The sequence below is a fragment of the Phocoena sinus genome, chromosome 4 (genome assembly GCF_008692025.1).
Source record: "Phocoena sinus isolate mPhoSin1 chromosome 4, mPhoSin1.pri, whole genome shotgun sequence".
Lineage (NCBI taxonomy): Eukaryota > Metazoa > Chordata > Mammalia > Artiodactyla > Phocoenidae > Phocoena > Phocoena sinus.
Window position 1 is genome coordinate 73710357 of NC_045766.1, and position 24129 is coordinate 73734485.

The window sequence follows — 24129 nt, forward strand, 5'->3', positions numbered from 1 at the left end:
CTAAGTTCTAATGTACTTGTTTTGGAGGGAGAGGGAAGGTTATTGGAATACTTTTGGGATCTGGAATGTTACTTGACACATGCTTTAGTGGAGTTCTTGTTGTTAGATACAACCCTTTTGTGATTTGGGGAAAAGATACCAGGTTCTCAGAGATATATGAAGTATTAAGCGGACTTAAGTAAGTGGAGATGGTTAACAAAGAAGTCTAGGAGGAGAGAATACAGTCTAAGTCAGTTTAGGAGAGTTGGGAGTTACAGAGAAATTAAAATCCCCCCTTTGCCCCTGCCAGCTGTGCAGCATGCAGGAGGACCTTAGTTCCCTGACCAGGGATGGAACCCATGACCCCTGCAGTGGAAGCATGGAGTCCTAACCACTGGACTCCCAAGGAATTCCCCATTTTTAATCTTTTTTTTTTTTTTTTGGCGAGAAATTAAAGTCAGTTAAAAATTGATTGAGACTGGAGCTTTAGACCTTGGGGTAAAATTGAAAAGATAAAATAAATCATGGTGTAATCGAAAAAAAAAGGAAGAAGATAAAGTAGCTCATGGTGTAATCACAACTCACCAGAAAAGTCTTACCTCATAAGGAAGAAGTTAAAGGAATTAGATTGTTTTGTCTAGAGCAAAGCAAGGGAAGACTCAATTTATTTTGCCAATTATAAACAGTTTATGTAAAGACTATACTGACAAGGTCTTTTCTCTCTGTGGACTGAGCAGAAATACTTTCAATTAAAGCAAGTAGAGGGGGGTCTTGCCTGGTGGTGCAGTGGTTAAGAATCCACCTGCCGGTGCAGGAGACATGGGTTCGAGCCCTGGTTCGGGAAGATCCCACACGCCGCAGAGAGGCTGGACCCATGTGCCATAACTACTGAGCCTGTGCTCTAGAGCCTGCGAGCCACAACTACTGAGCCTGTGTGCCACAACTCCCGAAGCCCACATGCCTGGAGCCCATGCTCCACAACAAAGAGAAGCCACCACAACGAGAAGCCTGCGCACCGCGATGAAGAGTAGCCCCCGCTCACCTCAACTAAAGAAAGCCTGTGTGCAGCAATGAAGACCCAACACAGCCAAAAATAAATAAATAAATCAATCTATTTGAATAAATAAATAAAACAAGTAGAGGGACTTCCCTGGCAGTCCAGTGGTTAAGACTCCCTGCTTCTGGTGCAGGGGGTGTGGGTTTGAACCCTGGTCAGGGAACTAAGATCCTTTATGCTGTGTGGCACAGCAGAAAAAAATAAATAAAATAAATAAATAAAACAAGTAGATATGAGAGAACTTTCTGATAACTTCTAAAATAAAACAATAGAACTACCAGACCTAGTTGATAAAGTGTTACAACCATGTTTTAATATGAATACATTAAAAGGTTTTTTTAGTCATTTTCATTGGCTTTACCACACCGTCACCAAACTAGCCTTAGGGCTGAACCCTGTGCCATTTTCAGGGTTTTCTCCAGGTCTGTGGTTCTACCCAAAATGAAAGTTAAAATCATGGTGAAGGTTATTTAGTTTACAAATAATTCTGGTAATCCTTTCTTTAACTATAGTCTTCCTTCTTACACACACACATACATACACACACAACAAGCAAAGAAAACAAAACAAGAAAAGAAAAAAAGAATCTTCCAAAAAGAAGAGAAAATTTGTGTATGATAGGAATTTGGGGAAAAGAGCTAAGGTGGGTCTTTTAAAAAATAGATTGTTTTGGGGCATGCATATATACATGTATGTATCAGAGAGATTTTTTAAGGTAATTAAAAAAAATTATGGTCCCATGAGAGAGGTTTTTTTTTTAAGTTAAATTAGCTACTTTAAAAAATCATACTTTAGGGGACTGCCCTGGTGGTCTAGTGGCTAACACTCTGAGCTCCCAATGCAGGGGGCCCAGGTTTGATCCCTGGTCAGAGACCTAGATCCCACAGTCATGCTGCAACTAAGAGTTTGCATGCCACAACTAAAGATTCTGCATGCCGCAACTAAAGAGCCTGCATGCCGCAACTAAGGCCCAGTGCAGCTTAAATAAATAATAAATAAATCATACTTTAGAAATTCATGGCTCTAACTTTCTAAGTAAATTCTTTTTTTTTTCTAAGTAAATTCTTAAATTTAAAACTGTAAAGGATATTTTTATTTTATTCTATTTTATTTATTTATTTGGTTGCCCCGGGTCTCTTAGTTGCGGCAGGCAGGCTCCTTAGTTGCGGGAAGCAGGCTCCTTAGTTGCGGGAAGCAGGCTCTTAGTTGCGGCTCGTGGGCTTCTTAGTTGTGGCTCGCTGAAAAAGGACATTTTAGTATGTGCCTATTTTCTTCACCCAATTGAACAATGAAATTAGCTGTTGACTAGTTTTACTGCTGGAAGAGACTTGATTTGAATAATCTGGAATGATTTATAGTTTACTCTTGACTGAAATGAATAGAGTATTATAATTTGAAACTTGGAGTTAGAAGTGACCATACACGAGTAATATAGCTAGACTCTGGATAAATATTTAAGTGGATCATCAGTAAATGTGTGGTGCACAAAAGGATTATTGAGTTGACTTTCACAATTGTATTTCATTTATTTTAAAACAGTGATTCTCAAACTTTAAAATGTATAGGAATCACTTGGAAATTTTGTTAAGCTGCAGAGTTTTGGGTGGGGTCCAGGAATTGACACATTTTAAGCAAAATTCCAGGTGTTTTTGAAGCAGATGGACCATAGTTTTATCAAGTATAAAGGCTTTACATTTTAAGATAGTTAAATTTATCTGTCTTTTTCTTTTATGATTTGTGTTTTCCCCTCTCTTAAATTCTGCCTACCCCACATCATGTACATATCCACTTTGAGAAACACTGCTTTTAGATAGATTATTTTGAAAGTACTGTACCCCTAAGGCTAACTTTCCTTCAACAACCACAGAACCCTGGAATTTATTAATTTAATCATGTAGGATTCTTGCTGTAATTCAGTATTATTCAGATAGTCTTGGACAATATGAGTATTATTGAGCCTTGATATTGACTAAAAGTTGAACTTTAACATATAGCTTATCTACCTACTCTTTGGACACAAGTAGAAAGTCCATTTAGCAATTGCCTATAGTGTTACAGTTTAATAGGCTAAGAATGAATAAGGCTAAAGTCATTGATTTTAATTTCTCCAGAGGTGTTTATGCTTTCCTGTTCATAGAGTATGAACCCTTTTAAAATAAAGTATACTGTACATAGTAATAGGTAAGAATTCCTCATTGTCTTGGGAGGCTATATGATGTCTTCACTTAATTCCTCTAATTTGTAAAACAGGGCTGATGATCCTATCTACTTTATTGTGAGGGTTAAATTAAATGTTGCATGTAAAACCAATTATGTGCTATTAAGTATTTGTTAAATGATTGGATAAATGGGGTAGTTTTGTGGTCCAAAGAAAGTCTTCCCTATGCTTTTAGGTGTTTCCAGTTGTTAGACCCTGCCTTTTGTGGCCTTTAAAACAAAACAAAAAACAAAATCAACTTGTAAAAGATCTTCTAACAACCTTTAGGTATACTGCTTATAGGCTATATTTATTTGCTTATTAGCAAGATGTGGGTTCTGTTGGTCATGATTTTAAATAATTTGAAACTTGATATTAACCTAAGATATTTTTTCAGCTGAAGTTGAAAATCGGAATTAGAATAGTATTAGTCATAGCTAATGGTTAGGTCAACTCTTTAAAATGAATTATGATTTAATAATCCTATATCTTTGCCATGGGAACCATTTGTACATTTTGAATTTCATATTATGCTTCCTTTTCTGTTTCCTTTCTATTATGTTTCCTTTTCTAATATATAATGCAATGAATAAATTTAGTGGCAAACAATATAAAAATTATTTTTTAAGTATAATAAATAATAAATTATTTTATTTATTTATTATTAAAATGCTTGTGTTGAGCATGACACAGTATATATATCTTCTCAAGACTTTACTTTATTCTAAGACTGATTTAGCCTCTGTGCCTTTATGCCATAACGTACAGATGCACACTTTGGTTATGTTTCTTGGAGGGCCTATAAGTTATTTTCAAGCAAACAATTAGAAAATGGGAAGGTTCTGATAATGTTTAGAAGACTAATGTTTTCTAACAGTGATTATGCTAGCAGAAATTGTAAATAGTCAAAATAATTTCAAATATTCTTTATATGATTTTACCCAGCTTTCCCCCAACTTGAACTTTTATATGGATGAGACATGGCATTGCCTGCAGCTCTTTATATTAAAGATAAGACTAGAATTGAATTTTTACATCCCTTCTCCCCACTGTTTCAGAGTTAATTGACATTTTGCTTTTGTGGGTTTTTTCAGGTACTTGGATGCATCTGATTCGTTTATAATGTTGAATCGAGGGTTTTTTTGGTGTCATCGTCTTTGGCATGAATATTATTCCCTCATTGTGGCAGGAGTTGTTCTCTCATTGTGGCAGTGAAAAATACTTTTTCTTTAATGAAACACTGGCTAAGCCAGACTTTACTATATTGGAAAGCCAGCTGTTATACATTAACCAAATTATTTTATATTGAGGCTTTTAGAATGTTCCTAATATGACTATTTCTCTTGAGTTCAAATAGGTTTTCTATAACAGAAGAAAGTGGTTAAGAGTGAAAGCTTGGGAATCAGATGGATCTGAGTGCTCTACCCACAGATCTTTGTGATTGTAGGAAGAGCATATACTGTGCAGCTGCTTCCTCATCTGTGAAATGGGGACAGTAATCCCTGCTTCACCAGGTTTGTTGTAGGGATTAAATAATACATGAAAAATTCTCTACTCAGTGTCTGGTTCATTCAGTAAATGGAGCTATCAGTTTTAAAGGAATGGAGTTATCAGTTTTAAAGGAGGTCGTGTGCATGCATTTGTATTTTTAAAAAGCACTAGAAATCTTATTCTGTCTTTTTCAGGTCAGTTGAACATATTGATGGTCAGAGTGTCCTAACAGACTCACTATGGAGGCGGTATAGTGAATTTGAGTTGTTGAGAAACTACCTTTTAGTTTACTATCCGCATATTGTTGTGCCACCTTTACCAGAAAAAAGGGTAAGAAGTGAAATGGCAGTATAGTTCAGAAGTATTTAGCATTGAGACTATTCTTCATGGTTGTTTTGTTTATCTAGGCAGAATTTGTTTGGCATAAACTCTCTGCTGACAACATGGACCCGGATTTTGTGGAAAGACGTCGAATTGGTTTAGAAAACTTCCTCTTGAGAGTTGCTTCACATCCCATCCTTTGTAGAGACAAAATCTTCTATTTGTTTTTAACACAGGTATTTTTCTTTTATTTAGTCTTCTAAAAAAATTCATTTGACTTGGGATCTTTTAAATTTTAAATCGTGGAGTGCTTATTCTTAAGGATCCTTTTGGAGCAGCTTTGTTAATTTATATGCATTTCGTGGTTTGTTCTGTTTTGAATTTCCAAAGTAAATTACATCATTCTTTTGGCTAACATTTTTATACTTAAAGATACTAAAGATGGTACTTTTGGGTATCACTTAAATGGTATCAGAATTAGCCTTTAGTTTTTTGAAGCCCAGGTCTATAAAATCTTGAGTCCATCTTTGGTAATCTTTTGGAATCTGGATTGTATGTTTAATTTTGCAGTGAAAGGAATTCTTTTTTAACCTTTCTCTTCCATCTCCCCTGAAAGAAGAACAGAACGATAGATATTTAATTTGGAATATTCCTTACGGGCTATTTTGCAATGATATCTAAAATTAACTTTAATTTTTAGGAAGGTAACTGGAAGGAGACTGTGAATGAAACCGGATTTCAGCTGAAGGTAAGGATAATTGCATGAAATAATTTGTTACATTCCTTTACAGTTCCTAGCACAGTGCCATGCACTTAATGGGTACTTGCTGTTTATTGAATGAGCGAATATTGGAAATTGGCCTTGCATCTAATATCATTGGTAAAGTTTTTAAAGAAACAATGCAGTGTATTTTTGATTGGTGTAATATTTGTTAATAGTGAGACTATAATGGGCATATTTATGAGTTTAGTTCTATTGGGAAAGAAGATTTTGAAGCAGTAATTTAGGTACAGGCTATAGATTTTTCCCACAGTTTAGTCATATTATACATTGTATATTTTTTTCTTCCCTCTGTCCTTATCACTGCCACTATCAGTGGTGCCCCCAAAATTGGTCACTCTATTAAATAGGAAAGACACTTCTGAAGAATTGATCTTGGGTTTTCCAGTCTTAGCAGACTAGAAGATGAACCATCAGTCATGCTTCTTCTGTCTACTGGGACATGGCCAGTTTTGAGTGGGCATAGGATTCATTTTGTATTAGCATCTGTTAGTAATACAGGCCTAATTAGATTTTGACCGCTTTTCATATTCGGTCATTAGAATTAGTGTCTGGGAATGGAACTGTTATCTAAAAATTAAAGAGCATGTTGGTCATAAGATGGTCACCCTAACTCCAGTCTGCTCTCCCTCTTGTTCCCAAAAGTAATTTAACACTGGTGCTTGCAGATTTTTTAAAGTTTTCATCTCTTTTGTAAACTGAATAGGTAAGAAGAAAAAGTAATATAAATTGATATAATATATAAATTGATCAACAATTCACATGATAATGCAGTAACAAAATTCAGTAGGTCTAGGCGACAAGAACAAAATGTCTTTACAGTAATTTTAAGAACACCCCCTAGAGATTTATGCATTGGTATATAGGTATTTTAATTTTAACATAAAAAGACAAGAGAAAATTTTTTGTCTGCACAGAAAATATAATCAAGTATCTAATTCTGTCATAAACCAATTTTAACTTATAAATATATTGTTGGCAGATAACATGAAAAAATTAGTATTTTCTTGGCTATAATTCATTATGGTGCTCAGAGAGAATGCTGGAATTTTGGTTTAGAGATGGTTTGAAATAACTCTAAACTTTAAAAAATTATTTATATTTTGATAGAATTTTCTGAGAACTAGTCCAAGATTTCTTAGGAGCCAGTAATAAAGAAAAGAGCAAACTAAAATATATATTTTTTAGTGATATCTCTTTATATAAGAAGAAGATTTTAAAAATTTTCATTGTTGATTTAGTCATTAGTTTAGCAACTAGTTATCAGTTGTTTGTCCTTAACTCAGTTTTTGGCCATAACTTGGGTGGCCTTGAGAAAACTCCTAAATTTCTCCATCCATATAGACTATGCTCTTTACGGAGTGCTTTGAATCTTGTGTGTAGGTGCTATTTAAGTGTTTAGATACAATGTTTTGTATTTGGGTAGCCTTACGGTGAAATCTTAGTTTCACTTTCATAAAATCTTTGAAAGGTAATACTCTGTACACAATAATTTGAAAAGTCAGAATTTAAATGAAATGGACCAGACATAAAATGTATGGGGAGAATTTGGAGACCCATGCAAGGAATTGGGACTTATTTTTAAAGAAGCAGGGTTTTTTAAAAAAATATTTATTTATTTATTTGGTTGTGCTGGGTCTTAGTTGCGGCACATGGGCTCCTTAATTGTGGCCCATGGGCTCCTTAGTTGTGTCTCACGGGCTTCTCAGTTGCGGCTCGTCGGCCCCTTAGTTGTGTCATGTGAACTCTTAGTTGTGGCATGCATGTGGGATCTAGTTCCCTGACCAGGGAATAAACCTGTGCCCCCTGCATTGGGAGCATTGAGTCTTAACCACTGTGCCACCAGGGAAGTGAAATGGGACCTTTTAGGACTACACATACACACACGTATGTGCATGCATACATACAAACGTATGTGAGGTTGTCCGAGAGATAGAGAGAGAAAGACACACAATTCACTTATCTGGAGGTCATGTATTTGGCAGTTACAACTAACCCAATCACAGTTGAAAGGGGGTATTTAGAACTGACTTCTGAGATGTTCAAATGGATGTAACATAGCTTACTATAGTACTTACAGATATACTTTGGTCCTTTCAGATAGTACCCACTTAATTTTTTTTTTTTTTTTTTTCCGTACACGGGCCTCTCACTGCTGTGGCCTCTCCCACTGCGGAGCACAGGCTCCGGACGCACAGGATCAGCGGCCATGGCTCACGGGCCCAGCTGCTCCACTGCATGCGGGATCCTCCCAGACCGGGGCACGAACCCGTGTCCCCTGCATCGGCAGGCAGACTCTCAACTGCTGCGCCACCAGGGAAGCCCCCCACTTAATTTTATTATAGTTATTCAAATAAACTTGGCTATCTGTTTTCTAGGCTACAGCATATTAGAAGAAAATTTAAGAGGTCTAAAAGTGAATACTGCTGGAGACAGGCACACTGTTACAATAGTGAAATTGACAGCTGAGCCTGCTAGTAAAGGATAACAGTGATCTGAGAGTCAGACACTGCAGTATGGAGGCCTCTGGCATGGGGCCAAATCCCCACACACCTATGTAACCCCTAGGGCTTCATTGTGTCACAGGTGGATTCAGTATTAGTTATTTATAGTGGTTACCTTGAGGCTTCAAGAAAAGGTTGAATTGCTGGCTGAGTACTCATAATTCAGCGTTTCTTTCTTCTTTTTTTTAGCGTGGAACTAGTTTTTTGAAAAAAAAAATTTAATTCAATGTTTCTTAAAATGTGGTCAGTTGGCTTCATGAGTCTCAATTTGCTGGGATTGTTTGTTCAAAATACTGAATCCTAGAGTTCATTCCAGACATATTGATTCCCACGAGCCTAAAACTTAAGAACCATTGCTGTAAGATGACAGATAAGAATATTTTTAGGGAAGATAATTTTAGAAGATTATCAAAATTGGTAAAAAAAAGAAAAAAAAGAAAAAAAAAGTTAGAACCTAAAGCAGTATCTTATCTGAATATCATTAACATTAAATGTTTACTATGTGCTTAAGCACTGTACTCTAATACATGGTCGTGTTTTTTTGCTGACAGTTGCCTCAGTACCTTTGAGGTTAGTTTAATATTATTCCAGTTTTTTAGATGAGGAACTCGAGAAAGTGACTTAATGGCGGTATAATGTTGATTGTTGTCAATTATTGTTTCAATTTGATCGCTGTCTACTTGAACTGGTCTACCCGACCGTGGAGCACTGTCCAGCAAGAAATCTCCAGCACACAACTTCACAAACCACTTTTGACATGTTCGATTAGTCACAGCACCTTCTCCATACACTGCACAAAACTTTCTGTGCGTTTCAGTTGCGTTTTTACCTTTCTTGAAATAATAAAGCATAATATGCTGAAAATGCTTTTTTCTTCCATCTTCAGTATTAAAATTGCTACACAAAAATTCATCAATTTTGTTGTCTTTTTTTAAATGCTTGCTGATATGACAGCTGTCACATACAGTCTAACAAAATTGTTTCGAATGACGTTAAAGACAGCTAAGTGCTACTAGAGCCATCTTATGGAAAAGACCGAACAAAACTTTTGGCCCACCCAATACTTTATTATTTATTTATTTTAAAAAATCATATGGTATTTGTCTGTTTTCAGTTCCCTCTTTTTAAAAAAATTAATTAATTTTATTTTTGGCTGCGTTGGGTCTTTGTTGCTGTGCGCAGGCTTTCTCTAATTGCGGCAAGCAGGGGCTACTCTTTGTTGCAGTGTGAGGGCTTCTCATTGTGGTGGCTTCTCTTTGTTGCACAGAATGGGCTCTAGGCATGCAGGCTTCAGCAGTTGTGGCTCGCGGGCTCAGTAGTTGTTGCTCGTCAGGCTCTAGAGCACAGGCTCAGTAGTTGTGGCACACAGGCTTAGTTGCTCTGTGGCATGTGGGATCTTCCCGGACCAGGGCTCGAACCCATGTCTCCTGCATTGGCAGGCGGATTCTTAATCACTGTGTCACCAGGGAAGTCCTCCACCCAATACTTTAGTTTAAAGTAATATCATTTTAACTCAGTTCTCTCAGTAAGTTACTTACATGAAAGTAAGTGTCATCCATATGCCCAAACCTTAAATGATTTTAGGCTGACTCAGAAGAATCCAGAACCCTGTCTGTTGCTTGGAGCAGGGACTGCCAGAGAGATCTGGGCCTTTAGGATCTCTGCTAATCCTGGAGATTCCAAATGCTGGGTGCCTACAGACTGTCAGGTACCCTTCTAGGTGCTGTGGATACAACAGCGAATACGCTGGAAACATTCATTATCCCCATGTTCTTATGGAGTTTGTATTGTAAGTAGTTGGAGACTTTAAGTTAACATTTATTTAAGATACTTTGAAAGTCATAGGTGATATAAAGTGAAACAATCATTACTGTGAGAGATTATGACAGCAGGGATTTTTTTCTAGGGGTTATTTTGAGATAGGTGACAAAATTTATTGTTCAAATGGGGACACTTTTGAGAATAAAAAGGGGGTCTGCTAATAATTAGATTAGGGACAACAGGTGTAAGCCAGGACTGTCCTGGGAAAACTGCATCACATGGTTGAAGAGAGAACATTTGAGCTGAGACCTGAATAGTGAGGAACCTGCAGTGGAGTCAACCTAGCGGGTAAAGGAAGAATGTTAGAGAGAGGGCAAGCTGGTAATGGTTTACTAGACAAGGTTTGGGGGAAGAACCTGAAAATGAAATAAAGGAAAGACAAGGTCTAGGACAAGGAAAGTAAAGTATGTAATAGTAATTGGAAATGGAAGGAGAGGTGGGGATTAAAGAACATGGGAAAGGAAGTTAAGTTGGGGCTGTAGAATAGTCGGGGTTATTTTTTTTTTTTCGGGGTTATTTTTTCATTCAGCCAATACTTATCGCATATTTTTCTTGTGCCAGGCATTGGGAGGCATTGGGGATACAGGAATGAACAAAGAAGATTAAAGTACTGCCGTGGCAGCCATTGTGCAACTCTAGGAGCCCCATTCACATTGTGCTTTTCTTGTGGCTCTTACATTCTAGTGGACAGCTAGGAAACAAGAAAACAACTCAGCGGATTTCAGATAGTGCTGTATTAAAGGAGATAAAGTAGGGTGGTATGAAACAATTATATAAGGGCTTCTTTAGATATTTAGTGGGGAACCTGATAAGATGGATGAATGGTAACCGTCAGATTTGGAACAGCCTAGGTAGGTGTTTAGAGATCTAGCTTTGGGGAGAAGTTTCTGATTTGATGACATTTTAAGCAATTTCTCTTATTATGGAATCTTGTGAAATGATGAGCAGGTTGAGTGGGGTGTTATGATGGACTGACCTGACAGAATGCTTGGTAAGCAAAGGTTAGGATGGTGATGGTTTACATTTTATATGCCTTCTATAGTGGTAAGATGGTAATATTAAAAGTAAAAAATAAATTAATTGGTAGCATTAAGTATGAGATTCAGAAAAAGATACACATGAAAATTTTCTTTTCTACTGATGGTTTTTATGTAATTTCATCCTTATTTAAAGAATCTCATTTGCATGTGACTATAAAGTCATTAACACGTTGATGTTTAGTGATTTGAATTCACTTAAAGAACATAAGGGAGTAATATTATATGCCTTAAATTCATAGTTGCTTTAATTGTAAGGACTTTCACATGCATTAGCTCCTTTGCCCTTGAGATGTAAGAAAGGTCAAGAATTGATAAAATACCCATTTTAGAAATAAGAGAATCCCCTGAATTCAATGATAAATTAAGCTTTAGATATTCTTGATAGCTCTTTGAATTGCTTTTGGTCTGAAGGTTTAGGAGGCTGGGTTTATGGAGTGGTGTATTTGTTGCATTTGTTTTTATTTCTTCAGCCATGTAATCTGGGGAGCCCTAGTAGTTTTGCTTTTGTTTGTTTATTATTTTGGGAGTATTTGTAATTAGGGCTTATAAGTTGGAATAATATAAAATATTCAAGCTGATTGGGATTTTCAAAACCAAACCACATCATGAAATTGATTACTGATTGAGCTACCTTCTATGAACTGTATCATTTTTGTGCCTTGGTCAGAAAAAAAATATATATATATTTATTTATTTATATTTTTTTTATTTTAATGAGAACATATGATAAGAGGAGAGGATTTGGCTATATTAAGTATAAATTTATACAGTGAAATTATTATTTCATGTTGATCCTTCTGTCTCTCCTTTGAAATAAGTTAGGGTAGAAATAAGTAAAGGTAGTTAAATAGTTGTGTTGAAATATCTAGAAATAAGTAAAGGTAGTTAAAAAGTTGTAACATTTCCTGCCAGCTAGAAAGGAATTAATTTGATGTCATCTAGCTTGTTTTTTTTTGGCCGCACCTCAAGCATGTGGGATCTTAGTTCCCTGACCAGGGATCAAACCTGTACCACCAGGGAAGTCCTCATCTAGCTAGTTTTAATTTAGTACAGGCATTTCCATATTTCTTTATTTTCTAAAATACTGATTATGAAAATGAGAAAAACCAATGTACATTTGGTTTACATTCCACCTGAGAACGAATCTCAGTAATGCACAGGCTTCAAAGCAGTAGTTTTATTTAGTTTATATGTATAGATCATTGTTTTTCTTGATTTAGAGAAAAAGTAAACTACTTTTTTCACATGACCTATTTTGTTATAATATTGCAGAGCTATATGGTTGCTAGTGTACTGGTGTTTACAGTTGTTTTACTTTGGTATTACTGAATGCCATGTGTTCAGTTTAATTTATAAATATTTTTGTAGTGTTTTAAAAAATAACTACTAAACTGTTTTTTGGGGTATGTTTAATGTGTTTGACACAAATGATACGAAGAAAACTGTACTTGAGCATCTTAATTCTAAAGGGAAAATAAAACTGTTTGGATTTAAACCCTGAAATGTAATTGTATTAAGTGAATAAATTATTTTTTCCAGGCAGACTCCAGGTTAAAAGCGCTTAATGCAACATTCAGAGTGAAAAACCCAGACAAGTAAGGTTTTGTTTTAATAACAGTTACAATGTTGTTTTGAATGGTGCCTATCAATCTATTTAATTTTTCATTTCTGAATGTATGCACTTTATTTGCTAAATATTTTAAATAGTAATTCACGTTAGTGAAATCCTTTTACAGTCTAAAACTGATTTTGAAATTTGGTAATTTAATTGGGATTAAGGTTGTAAGTAACTGAAGTTTTAGAAAATTAAACCACTGCTTTTTCCTAGAAGGATTTATTGAGTGTTGCTTAAGGTATCAGAAAAATGAGAAAAATAATTTAAATTTCATATAAAATAGTTTTTCTTATTAGACTTTGCTTGTCAGATATGTACAAAACTCAAGATAATATATTATTTATTTTAATAATAAACTATCTACTTTGAATAGCAAAAAAACTTGATAGTTGCATACTAGTATAATAATTTCGTGGAGATGTATTTATATGACAGTTACCTGACTTCATCAGTGTCACTTTGGTGTTTGTGAGAGCATTTCTATATTAAAGAAAACTGGTGTATTCAGAAATAACTTTCCTTAGGGTGGGATCTAAGTATTTAAGATTTGGTTTTGTTCATTCTCTGAATTTGGTGGATAATTCAGGCTCTTCATTATATGGACCTTTACCTGAAGCTTGCTTCGGCTATAACTTTCTAGGTAGAAATGTGCTTAGGTAGATGAGGCTTTTCCATATTTGGTGACTAAGTTTATGAGGTCTGTTAGAATTTCTCTAGTCAGGCCTTCAGCGTTAACTTCTACATAGTGTAAATTCTTAGCAGACAAAGGCCAAGTTTGCATAGTCTGATAGCCTATTGTGCTGGACTTTATAAACCATAACACATTAACATTGTGCCTCTGGTTTTTAGTATACATTTTGAATATAAAATACAAATAAATACTTTAAAGTTTGGTAATTAAGAAATTGTGATGGTAACCATTGAGGTTTTTATTTTATTTTTTTAATAGACTTTATTTCTTAGAGTAGTTTTAGGTTCCTAGCAAAATTAAGTGGAAAGTACAGAGCTCCCAGGTACCCTCTGCCGCTACACTTACACAGCTACCCCTAGAGATACAGAGCCACCCCCATTATCCCTTACCAAGGTGGTACATTTGTTATGATTGATGAACCTACATTGACTCATTGTTACCCTCTCGAAGTCCATAGTTTACATTAGGGTTTACTCTTGGTGTTACATGTTATATGGGTTTTGACTAATGTATAATGACATGTACGTGTCATTACAGTATCATAAAAAGTATTTTCACTGCCCTAAAAATCCTCTTTGCTCTGCCTATTTATCCTTCCCTCCCCATAGCCCTGGCAACCACTGATCTTTTTACTGTTCCCATAGTTTTGCCTTTTCCAGAATGTTGTATCATACAATACGGGGCATTCTCAGAAAGGCTTTTGCTTTGTAATATGCATTTAAGGTTCCACTGCGGTTTTTATAAGGGCTATAATGACATCCATGGTATATGAGATGTTCTCTAGGTTAAGAACTAAATTATGTCACCCTCCAAAAAAGCTTTGGAAAACCTAAGCATCAAAGTTTATGACATTGGTGAATGTACATTCATTAGAGGAGCATGTAGATGAGACAGTTTTTAAATTAATATTTAATATTATTGTTTTGTCAGTTGAATGTTTTTTAATTTAATGAAAAATATTTTGTCAACTGAATGTTTGTCTTCCCTTTTCTGACCTACCAGCTTTTCTAGATTGCTAAATTTTGTTTAATATTCTACATTATATATAGAATTTTAAATGTGATATGACCAATAACATAAACAAGGCAGTTTTTTGCTCCTAAGTTCTTGTTCAAGTATATAATTAATGTATAATTAGTAATAGAATTTGTTTGCCTTAAGTTTTAGATAAGAGAATTATCTATATCAGTCATTGTTGTAACAGATTTTTAATATACAGAATCCCTGTTCTAGGTCTGTCTGGCCCAATAGATTAATTATTATTCATACCATTACTGAAATAGTTTATATCACTAAATGCTTTAATTCCATTCTTTCTTAAAATGTAGAAAACCAGAAAGATTGTTTCAGAGGTTTCAAATGATACCTCTTCATGCATGTTTATTTTTATTCAAACTAGACTGTTAAAAGCAGTGAGGAGGAGGACCTTGAGTCTCTACTTTTTGTGGCAATACTTGGCTAATATTTAGGAGGTAGACTGAGTGAGTGGTAGAATGTATGGGATGAAAGAGAGGAGAAGGAAATACAGGTGGCACCTAGGTTTCATTGTTTAAACTGCTAGGGAATAGAGGAGAGAGATTTGATGGGATAGGGGAAGATAAGTTGAGCTTTGGATATGTAAACAGGTACAAATGTCTGCTAGTTAGTTGGCTTCATAGATATGGCTTTTAGGAGAGATTTGGGCTGGAGTTATATATTTGGAGTTCAGCAGCATGTAGATCATAATTGTGAAGCTTTGTGAATAAGTCACACAGATTGTGTAGATTGAAAGATTGGTTGTAAAATGGTTGAGGACCTAGGGCTGAATCCTAAAGAAGCCAGTGCTTGAAGGGCATTTTCCAAAGTGTAATCTGAGGATTGCCAGCATCTGAATCCTGTGAATGCGTTTGTTATAAATTCAGATTCCTGAATTTATTCCTGTGTACAGTTGTGGTGGTTACTCATGCCCTCTTTTACTGAGAGGCCCTCAGTAGTGCTCTTAGCAAACACTTCAGGAGTCCTTTGCACACTAAAGTTGGCGGTATAAGAGATGAGTGAAGGGAGTGAGTCCTGCAAAGGAGACTTTAGGAATGACCAGAGAATAAAAGGAAAATCATGAGAAATTAACACTGATGTCAGGGAAACAAATTTTTGAGGAGGGTGAGGTCAGGTGTTACATTGCTGGAAGAACGGTGGTAATAGAAGTTTCAGGTCTTATGGAGAACGGCAGACATCAGATTATAGAAACAAAGATTACTGAGCAGCATGAAGATTGTTAGAGACAATGAGTTTATGGTTGCACCATAAGATTTTCTTAGCACCATAAATTTTTTCCTGTTTTTTTGTTTTCAAACTAACAAATATTATCTCTATCTCAGTTCCACAGTGTAAATTATGAAGTCTTTTCTTGGCTTTAAAAATATCTAGAGAAAATATGGTTATTTTGTTTTAGAACTTTCTGAGTTTGCATCGGTGTGTAAATGTTTAAGGCTAGCAAATAGTTAAATAGAATCAGTTTTATTATTCTCAGGAACTGCTATTTTGTCTTTCAGTTTTTGACTTTTCATGAGAAAAATGATGTTTTGTTTCCTGTTTCAGGAGATTTACAGAACTAAAACACTACAGTGATGAACTACAGTCTGTCATCTCACATCTTCTTCGAGTCAGAGCTGTAAGTGGTCCCCAAGAACTTTTTGACAGACATTAAAAAGGAAGTGCTTGGGCTTCCCTGGTGGCACAGTGGTTGAGATTCCGCCTACCGATGCAGGGGACACGGGTTCGTGCCCCAGTCTGGGAAGATCCCACATGCCGCAGAGCGGCTGGACCCGTGAGCCATGGCCGCTGGGCCTGCGCGTCCGGAGCCTGTGCTCTGCGGCGGGAGATGCCACAGTGGTGAGAGGCTCACGTACCACAAAAAAAAAAGGAAGTGCTTCTCATTTAATCGTTATGTTTTTAAGTAATGGAAGATATTTATGATGAATAACTGATTTTTATATTCACATTTGGTGTGTTCGTCACCTAAATTGCATTTTTTTAAAAAATGTGAAATGTTTTCTGGCGTAAATAACTTGAATTTTAGCCTATAGTTTTCTCTGTAGTCTGTATATGGTTGTTTTGACATCTTATCGAAGGGCCTACCATTTCACTGTTGGAATATAGTTAAGTGTGGGATTTTAGATCTACATATAATATCTTATTCTTTCAAGGTTTTTGTTTTTTTCTTTTTTGTGGTACACGGGCCTCTCACTGTTGTGGCCTCTCCCGTTGCGGAGCACAGGCTCCGGACTCTCAGGCTCAGCGGCCTGTCATTTTCTGTCATCACTGTTGTCTTTATAGCAACACTGACATTGTATTCTATACTCATTTGTTAATTATATCCTCTACTAGTGTATGTGAGCTCCCAGGAGCAGGAGTTTGTTTTCTCACTGTCAAATCCCTAGAATAATGCCTGACTCAGAGTAGGCACCCACTACATATTCACTGAATGGATGAATAAATGGATGTATGTGCTGACAGTTTTATGTTTAAAAAATCTTAAAAAGCAGTAACATAAATTACTTCTTGAATTTAATTATAACCAGCCAGGGAGAACTGGTTAGTAATGTATATTTGACAAGAAATATGACCTTTAAAGAAAAATGACCTTGTCATCAGAGAGCTTACAATACACAAGTAAGAGAATTCTGGGTATTGATATATTTACCCTAAACTTTATGAAAACAGGCTTCAGAAACTTAATTGACATAAAAGACAGCTTGAGCTCTTCAAAGGAAAGGCAGCACTTGTTCTGTGAGTGATATTGAAATTCTGACTGTATAAATGAGATAAATGCCAATGGAAAATACAGAATAGCTAAAATCTTGATTGTTCTAAAATTAGGAGAAAGGCTGTTTAGTCATAGACAGTGACATAACAGTTAAAAATGGAAGGTTATAGCCCAACACTGACAGAAGCCTGCGAACAACACAGAAATCACCACAGTGAGGGCTTTTTTGTAGCATTCAGAGTGTCAGGAGAAGAAGGCTTAGACACTGTTTGATACAGATGATGAATTGTTAACAGATGAAGAGGAAATAGAATTATTTGGCTATCTTTTCTGACAAGGAGAATTCTTTTGAAAGTAGAAAAGGCAAAAAATAAATGACTAAAGGTTAAAGAGTTAATATTTAAGACGTCAAAACAGAACAACCAGAAAGGGCAGGTGGCCATAGACTGAGAGGAGCTGGATTTAGAACCTGTCTCTGGCATTTACCAGGTCCTTCAGGCAAATCCACTAACCTTTCAGAGTTTGTTTTCTTTGCTGGAAAATGGGAATATCTGCCTGGCACATAGTAGGTACTACATAAATATTTGTTATATGAATGAGTGTGTTATTCGTAGAGTTGTGAGACTCAGATGAGATAATCTATGTTTTGTAAACTAAGACAAAAGGAAAATAATGCTAATCTAATATTTATTTACTGTTGTATATCAGCCAAACATATTGTGTTATTCTTAACTAATTCCGATAGTAGCCCTTTGAAGGTAGGTGCTGTAACTGTCCCCATTTTATAGATTAGGAAGCAGAGGCAAATGAATTAAGTAACTTGCCTCATATTATACTATAAATAGATATGATGAAGCCAGAATTTAAACCTTTGTCTGACTCCAGAACCCATGCTCTTAACCACCTACAAATAGTATATTGACAGAGAACGTGAATTCAGGTAGATTGAGGGAGAAGAGAATTGATTTTCATTGAGCCACCTTGCTTATTGCCAGGTACCTTACAAATGTCATCTTCTTTAATCCTCAGTCATATGATGAGGTTCATTTCCACATTTCCAAGAGAATGATATAATACTAAGGTTAAGAGTAGTTTAATAAATTCTCAAAAGTCAAACCCTAAAGTAAGAAGGAGCTGGATTTTTTTTTTTTAATATTTATTTATTCATTTTGGCCGCACTGGGTCTTAGTTGCAGCACTGGATCTTCGTTGCGGCATGTGGAATCTTTTGTTGTGGCATGCCGGCTCTTTGTTGTGGCTCATGGGCTTCTTTCTATGTGTGGTCCCTTGGCATGTGGGATCTTAGTTCCCTGACCTGGGATTGAACCCACGTCCCCTGCATTGGAAGGCATATTCTTAACCACTGGACCACCAGGGAAGTCCCAGGGGCTGGAATTTGAATTCACATTTGTCTTACTCCAAATCCCTTACTTCCTACAACCATATTTGCTGCCTCTCTAGGGGAAATCAAATTTAAAAGGGAGGGAGGAATGTTTAACTTTGCTAATACTCTAAAAATGTAAATTGAAATTATTGAGGCACTATTTAACATTTAATTTGTAGTCATATATAAAGATGGTAATATCTAGTGTTTGTGAAATATTTGGTGACAGTGGCATTGTGTAAAGTATTACATACAGTTCCTTTGGGAAAGATTTTGGCAGTAGTATCAGGAGTCCTAAATCTCATAATCATTGCCTCCTTAGGAGATAATTCAAAAGAAAAGCTATGTGTCCAGATTTTTCAAATAAGATTATCTAATAGACTGTCATAAGACTTTGTGTCCTTTTTAACATTTAACATTTAATCCCCTACTGCTTCAGTGAGGATAGAGAAGACAGTCTTACCATAGTTGCAAGTGATTCAGAACTGGGGAGGATGATAAGATGAGTCTGTCAAATTTCTTCTGTTGTAATATTATTTGCTAGGTGTCAGTCCTCCCCTGTCAGTTGTCAGATGATCACTTTTCAAAAAGAAAGGCGTGTCAACAGAATTGAAATTGAGTGGCAGTGTAGACTAAATCATTGTGTGTAGCCCCCTTTACCTGGCACCATGATTCTTGCTTACCAATGACCACTGAATTAATCTGGTTTCAGGTTTTAATAATTCATGATTTATTTACCTGCCATTTTTGTCTTTACTTTTCTCTAGAAATGATATTTTTGGGTCTATAGTTTGTAATTTTTCCTCACTTCATCTTTTCTCTCACTGCCTGATGATCTAGATACTAATCATCTCATGTTTTGGTTGGCTAGAACAATTTGTTTCCATGAGTAGTTCATGCCAGAAACATTGCTGGTCCAGTAACAACTGCTGAGTGGCTCTTTGTTGCCTCATTCACCAATAGAGTAGTTCCTTGTGTGGTTGCTCACCTTTCTGGAGTCTGAGAACTCTTGCCTCTTTTTGTCATGTTCTATGGACCAAAGTATTTTCCAGAGCTCTAATTATCATGGTAAAAGTTCCTTTTGTATCAGCTGCCAGGAGTGATAAAATTTAAAGAAAAAAAAACCACTTAAATACCGGGGATTCAGAAACTTTCTTTGAACAATTATTTTGTGTATGCATTTTGTATTTAAGTTGTTCTAGTTTTTATTCTTATGTGGTTATTTAACAAGTTCTTTCCCTCTCTTCTATACTTAATATCGTAGGTAGATGATAAAATGCTCAGCTGTCAGGAGGACGTTTGATCTTTAAAAGTATGAGGATCTAGGGATTTCCCTGGCGGTCCAGTGGTTAAGACTCCGCATTTCCACTGCAGGGGGCGGGGTTCGATCCCTGTTTGGGGAACTAAGATCCTGCATGCCATGCAGCGCGGCCAAAAGAAAAAGGTACGGGGCTTCCCTGGTGGCGCAGTGGTTGAGAGTCCGCCTGCCGATGCAGGGGACACGGGTTCGTGCCCCGGTCCAGGAAGACCCTACATGCCACGGAGTGGCTGGGCCCGTGAGCCATGGCCGCTGAGCCTGCGCGTCCGGAGCCTGTGCTCTGCAATGGGAGTGGCCACAACAGTGAGAGGCCCGCATACCGCAAAAAAAAAAAAAAAAAAGTACGAGGATCTGCAAAAGTTAGTACTCTAGAGTGACATTTTCCGTTTTATATTCTTTGGAATGCCATTCCTGTAACATGTTCCCTACTGCAAACCAACTCTCTCTCAATAGTCCTGATTCGTATATAGTGTTAAAGTTCAAAAAAGTCCTGCAGAAAAAAAACCTGTTAAACATTTTAATCTCAGTATTTCCCAAACTTACTTGACAATGGAACCACTTTAAACAACCAACCAACCCTTTGACACTCTGTAGGGCTCTCAAAAAATAATTGGGAAAAAACATCCCAGAGAAATTAGTTTAGAGGTCTGTGGACAGCCCTGGAAAGTTTCAAGCATAGTAAAGACTATGAACTTTGTCCTGAAATTGGAGTATAGTACAGGGGTCGGCAAACTTTTTCTGAAGGCCAGATAGTAAATATTTTCAGCTGTTTGGGTCATATGGTCCCTGTTGAAGCTATTCAACCCTGCTATGAAAGCAGCCATAGACAGTGCTAATATGAGTGAGTATGACTGTGTTCCAATAAGACTACAAAAACAAGCTGTGGACCTGTAGTGTGCTGCCCTCTAGTCTAGCAGGTCAAGGAGAGACGGAAAACATTTTATGATCCTCCTACGCCTGCTCCAGGTTTTTACAATGTGGTTCATTCAGTTTAAGCTGAAGTATTGAAAGGTTTAAGAATTATTGTATGGTTAATGCCTAATTCCTCAAATTACTCATGTTTGAGTAAGGAACTAGAGGGGTTGAATGTAAATTCAGGGTTTACATTTGGAAATTATATACTAGGAATTCTTTTTTAGGGTTTTATGTGGGATTGACTTTTGATCTTCTAGTTCATGTCCATAATACTTTGGGGGAAAGTAAAGGAGATTACTGCATATGGTGTTTTGTTTTGTCTTTTGTAAAATTTGTGTGAATGGCTAGGCAGTACATTATTTTGTTTTTGTAGTTTTTAAAAATATTTATTTCATTTATTTTAATGTTTGGCTGCGTCGGGTCTTGGTTGCAGCACTTGGGCTCTTTGTTGTGGCACGTGGGCTTCTCTCTAGTTGTGGCGCGTGGGTTTTTTTTTTTCTTTCTCTAGTTGTGGTGCATGGGCTCTGTAGTTTGCGGCATGTGGGCTCTCTAGTTGGGGCACTTGGGCTCAGTAGTTGTGGCGCGTGGGCTTAGTTGCCCCACGGCACATGGGATCTTAGTTTCCCAACCAGGGATAGAACCCATGTCCCCTTCATTGGAAGGCAGATTCTTTACCACTGGACCACGAGGGAAGTCTCTAGGCAGTACATATTTTATCTCAGTGACCTAAATTGTAATTCTACTGTTACTAAAATATCTAATGTTAGTTGGTTAGAAGGCATTAACTTGATAAAGTAGCACAGAGGTATATTGCCTGGGAACTTCCCTGGTGGTGCAGGGGTTAAGAATCCTCCTGCCAATTCAGGGGACACAGGTTTAAACCCTGGTCTGGGAAGATCCCGCATGAGCAACTAAGCCTGTGCACCACAACTACTGAGGCTGCGCTCTAGAGCCCGCGAGCCATAACTACTGAGCCTACGTGCCCTAGAACCCGGGTGCTGCAACTAATGAAGCACACGTGCCTAGAGCCCATGCTCTGCAACAAGAGAAGCCACCGCAATGAGAAACCTGTGCACCACAGCAAAGAGTAGCCCCTGCTCGCCACAACTAGAGAAAGCCCACGTGCAGCAACGAAGACCCAACACAGCCATAAATAATAAATAAATAAATAAATTTATAAAATAAAAGTAATAGTAACCTGCTGGTTAAAAATAGTAGCACTCTTGGTATAGGAAATTTTAAAACGTTAATTAAAAATATATAATTATCTCCCATGATGAAACTTTGGGAGATTTAAGCTTCTTTTCCATATTTTTCAAGGTTATTGTGCTAAGCATATATATATATATATATATATATATATATGTATGTATGTATTTTAAATGAGGATAAAATCTTTTTTTTAAGTAATCTTTATGTAACTTTGACTTCATAGCAATTTCTTTCGAATATTTATTCCAGAGAGTAGCAGACCGACTGTATGGTGTATATAAAGTACATGGGAATTATGGGCGAGTTTTCAGGTAAGCATTATGCAAACTTTTATAATAAACAACAACTAGCTCTAATTAGCTTTTTGCCTAAGAACTATAATTCTTGAAAATACATGATTCTGGAAAGCAAAAGATTATTTTTTAAATGATGTTCTGTAGTAGTAGTCTTCAGACTTTTCACTGTAAAGCCTTTGTTTAAATAAAAAATAATAAGGGAGTCCAGTATATTGAGCAGATAAAAGATAAACTGCTCTGAAGCAGTGAGCGGTGTCTTTTACTTTCTTGGCAGAATGGCCAAGAAGATTCCTTTGGAAATCACTGTCATATAGAGTTAGCGATTTTCTTTTTCTTTTCTTTCTTTGTGTCACTTTATAATTTCTGAAGGCTTTTGCAAGATGGATTTTTCAGTCTTGAGGTAATATTAGTGTAAATTAGAATATTTACTTGTGTAGATAACTTGCATATCTTGGTTATTTTTGAGCTTTTTCTTTTGTGAATTTTTGTGTGTGTTAATTATTTTAGTTGTGACATTTTAGAAGTTAATTATCCAAATCTTCTTGTAAGAAAAATGTCTTTGCTAATGTTCTAAGTCCTTTTGATTGAATTAATCAAAATAATTCATTTAACATATTTGAATAGGTAAGACATTCATATAGCACAAAATTCAACAGGAACAAAAGCTTATATAGTGAAAAGTCTCTTCCCTCCTGCCTGCCAACCACCCCGGTCTCCTCCTCTGAGGCAACTAATAGCAGTTTCTGAGTTACTTGTGTATCCTTCTAGTAACATGTAGCACCATAAATGTATATATTAACACACAAACAAATTCATTTCTCCCTCCCCCCCTTTCTAAAAAAATATTTATTTTTCAGCTGCATCGAGTCTTCGTTGTGGCACACGGGATCTTTCATTGCGGCGTGCGGGCTTCTCTCTCTAGTTGTGGCACGTGGGCTTCTCTCTAGTTGTGGCGCACAGGCTCCAGAGCATGTGGGCTCTGTAGTTGTGGCGCGTGGGCTCAGTAGTTGCAGCGGACGGGCTCAATTGCCCCTCGGTATGTGGGATCTTAGTTCCCTGACCAGGGATCTAGCAGGTGTCCCCTGCATTGCAAGACGGATTCTTAACCACTGGACCACCAGAGAAGTCCCCCCCAACCCCCATTTTTTTAAACATGGAAAGGGAGCATGTTTTATACATTGCTATGTTCCCTTGTTTTACTTTGCTTTTTTCTTACTTAAAAACAGCTCTCCAATATATATTGTTATCAGTAAATAACTGTATGGGGCTTTTTTTTTTTAATTTTTTGGCTGCATTGGATCTTCATTGCTATGTGCGGCCTTTCTCTAGTTGCGGTGAGCCGGGGCTACTCTTCGTTGTGGTGCGTGGGCTTCTCACTGTGGTGGCTTCTCTTGTTGAGGAGCACGGGCTTTAGGTGTGCGGGCTTCAGTAGTTGCAGCACGTGGGCTCAGTAGTTGTGGCTCATGGGCTCTAGAGCACGGGCTCAGTAGTTGTGGCTCATGGTCTCTAGAGAGTAGGCACAGTAGTTGTGGCACATGGGCTTAGTTGTTCCGTGGCATGTGGACCAGGGCTCGAACCCGTGTCCCCTGCATTGGCAGGTGGATTCTTAACCACCACACCTCCAGCGAAGCCCTTCTGGTGGTTTTTGATATACAGAAATACTCAATTTGTTAAATTCAGTTAACATGTAAGCGGTTAGATTTTCTCCTTTATAAAGTAATAGCCTCTGAGTTTTGTGTATATCTTAATAAGGTCTTCCCCAC

The 24129-nt window shown here is 36.8% G+C and overlaps 1 protein-coding gene across 1 annotated transcript in view; it reads left to right on the top strand.

Annotated features, from left to right (window-relative positions):
• Positions 1 to 24129, top strand: part of SNX4 (sorting nexin 4) — a 63058-nt gene that overhangs the window by 14210 nt on the left and 24719 nt on the right. Inside the window, exons 3-8 of the mRNA XM_032630874.1 lie at positions 4919 to 5054; positions 5132 to 5281; positions 5746 to 5793; positions 12731 to 12786; positions 16075 to 16147; positions 22320 to 22381. Of these exons, the coding sequence (XP_032486765.1) occupies positions 4919 to 5054; positions 5132 to 5281; positions 5746 to 5793; positions 12731 to 12786; positions 16075 to 16147; positions 22320 to 22381 (525 nt within the window). The remainder of the gene's footprint in view (positions 1 to 4918; positions 5055 to 5131; positions 5282 to 5745; positions 5794 to 12730; positions 12787 to 16074; positions 16148 to 22319; positions 22382 to 24129) is intronic.